The sequence below is a fragment of the Penaeus monodon genome, chromosome 28 (genome assembly GCF_015228065.2).
Source record: "Penaeus monodon isolate SGIC_2016 chromosome 28, NSTDA_Pmon_1, whole genome shotgun sequence".
In the NCBI taxonomy this organism is placed as follows: domain Eukaryota; kingdom Metazoa; phylum Arthropoda; class Malacostraca; order Decapoda; family Penaeidae; genus Penaeus; species Penaeus monodon.
The window spans coordinates 26,546,618-26,547,879 of NC_051413.1; the positions used below are offsets into that span (position 1 = coordinate 26,546,618).

At 34.6% G+C, this 1,262-nt stretch overlaps 1 protein-coding gene across 1 annotated transcript in view; it reads right to left on the reverse strand.

Moving 5' to 3' along the window:
• LOC119591446 (3-hydroxy-3-methylglutaryl-coenzyme A reductase-like) overlaps positions 1-782 on the reverse strand; it is a gene marked incomplete in the record, with an annotated part of 71,751 nt that extends 70,969 nt beyond the window's left edge. The window contains 1 exon segment of the mRNA XM_037940187.1: positions 643-782. Within this exon segment, the coding sequence (XP_037796115.1) occupies positions 643-664 (22 nt within the window).
• Positions 783-1,262: the final 480 nt, after the last annotated feature.

Here is a 1,262-nt window from a genome sequence, read left to right on the forward strand (position 1 = left end):
GTGGTGTGTGTGGTGGCCATTGCTGGAGCGCAATGCATAAGGATAGTGCCTTTATTTGTGCATAAATTATAATAGTATAACATAAATCATTATTTGTAATAGATAAGCACCATAATTAATGGATTTATCAATTCCTATATTTGTTCTACACTAAACCACTGATACAATAAACCAAAATTTTACCTATGTATACACATATACGCAAACACACAAACACAACACTGGTTGACAAAATTAATAGGATAAGTTTGGTTCTGAATTGGTTTTGATGACAATACTACTAATCCAGTGATAATCCACTATCTGTAATTAATTGTTTTGAGGGTATGGATTAAAATGAGGTACCTTTACCAAGTAGTCTTCGAGAATAGAAAAATCTAAAAAAAAAAGTCAATTATTGACTAAATGCAACTTCCAGGTACATTATTTGTTATTTCTTTCCATCGTGACCATGTATAAGACATCCTACTGAACGAAAATCATGGTTATATATCAATAAAATGTGAATACAACAGAAAAGGTGAGTGTGGGAGATGGAAAAAAATGCATGCAAACAGAAGCAAAAACAATAACGAGGTAGAGACAACTTAATATGTAACCTATTTACTTTCCCTAATTTACATAAACCACAATACAACTCACGTGCCATCTCCTTATCAGTCATGGCGTCTAAGTCCTGTATTTTCTCTCTTTCTTCCCCAAAGCACACATAATATTTCCTCCCCAAACAAACACAAGAAGAAACAGCTGATTTTCCGGCAGATTCACACGGATTGGGACCCAGTGAGGCTGCCGACGACGCGCTGTGATTGGTTGCCTTGCCCATCTCTCCTGTAATGTGATTGGCCGAGAGCAAATGACGTCATGAATGAGACGTTATATACCCATTTTCTTTTATATAATAGAAGGGTAACTGATATATATAGAGGTGTAGGATCCCAATGGTATACTGTTGTATAACCATTAAGTATGATAAAAGAAAAGAGGTATTTGGCAGTTTTTTCGACAGAAATATGAATATTATCAAAACAAAATGTCAAGCTGTAAGAATTGGAATTTTCTTATGTCTCTATTATTTTTTTGTCCTATTACGTCATCGGTAGGCGGGGTTGTGGGGACAATTTATTGATTTTAGAACAAGTTTCGATTCTGTTATGGACAGGAAAGAAAATGGTATTTATATGTCTGTATTTCCAGGAGAAGCTATTAAGTGTTGAAACTCCCACCATATCTACAAACATTAGCATTCATAAATACAGTGT